Source organism: Charadrius vociferus, unplaced genomic scaffold (genome assembly GCF_000708025.1).
Source record: "Charadrius vociferus isolate BGI_N301 unplaced genomic scaffold, ASM70802v2 scaffold2359, whole genome shotgun sequence".
Classification (NCBI taxonomy): Eukaryota; Metazoa; Chordata; class Aves; order Charadriiformes; family Charadriidae; genus Charadrius; species Charadrius vociferus.
The window spans coordinates 49,087-49,440 of NW_009650033.1; the positions used below are offsets into that span (position 1 = coordinate 49,087).

The 354-nt window shown below is 73.7% G+C and overlaps 1 protein-coding gene across 1 annotated transcript in view; it reads left to right on the plus strand.

Annotated features, from left to right (window-relative positions):
- The first annotated feature begins 42 nt into the window (after positions 1–42).
- Positions 43–354, plus strand: part of CGN (cingulin) — a 5,854-nt gene continuing 5,542 nt past the window's right edge. The window contains 2 exon segments of the mRNA XM_009891683.1: positions 43–215; positions 217–316. Of these exon segments, the coding sequence (XP_009889985.1) occupies positions 43–215; positions 217–316 (273 nt within the window).

Genomic DNA, 354 nt, shown 5'->3' on the forward strand with positions numbered 1-354 from the left:
GCGGGACCTGGTAACGGGGTTGCGGGACACCGGGACAGAGGGATGGGTTTGGGTGGCCTCATCCCGCCCCTCTCCAGGCTGCTGCAGGTGAAGCTGGAGCGAGAGGAGTTCGAGGAGGAGGTGCGGGAGCTGCGGGAGCGCTTCGCCGCTGCCCGGGAGGATGCGGAGCAGGCACGGAGCAGCGCGGTGGACCCCGGCGAGCTGGAGGCGCTCAGGAAGGTGGGCGACGAGGGAGGAGAGACGCACACAGGCGGCGGGGACCCGCATCCAGCGCCGAGGGACGCTGACACCCCCTGTCCCCTCCGTGCCAGGAGCTGCGGCAGGCGCGGGGGGCGCCAAGGGGGCGGGGGGCGG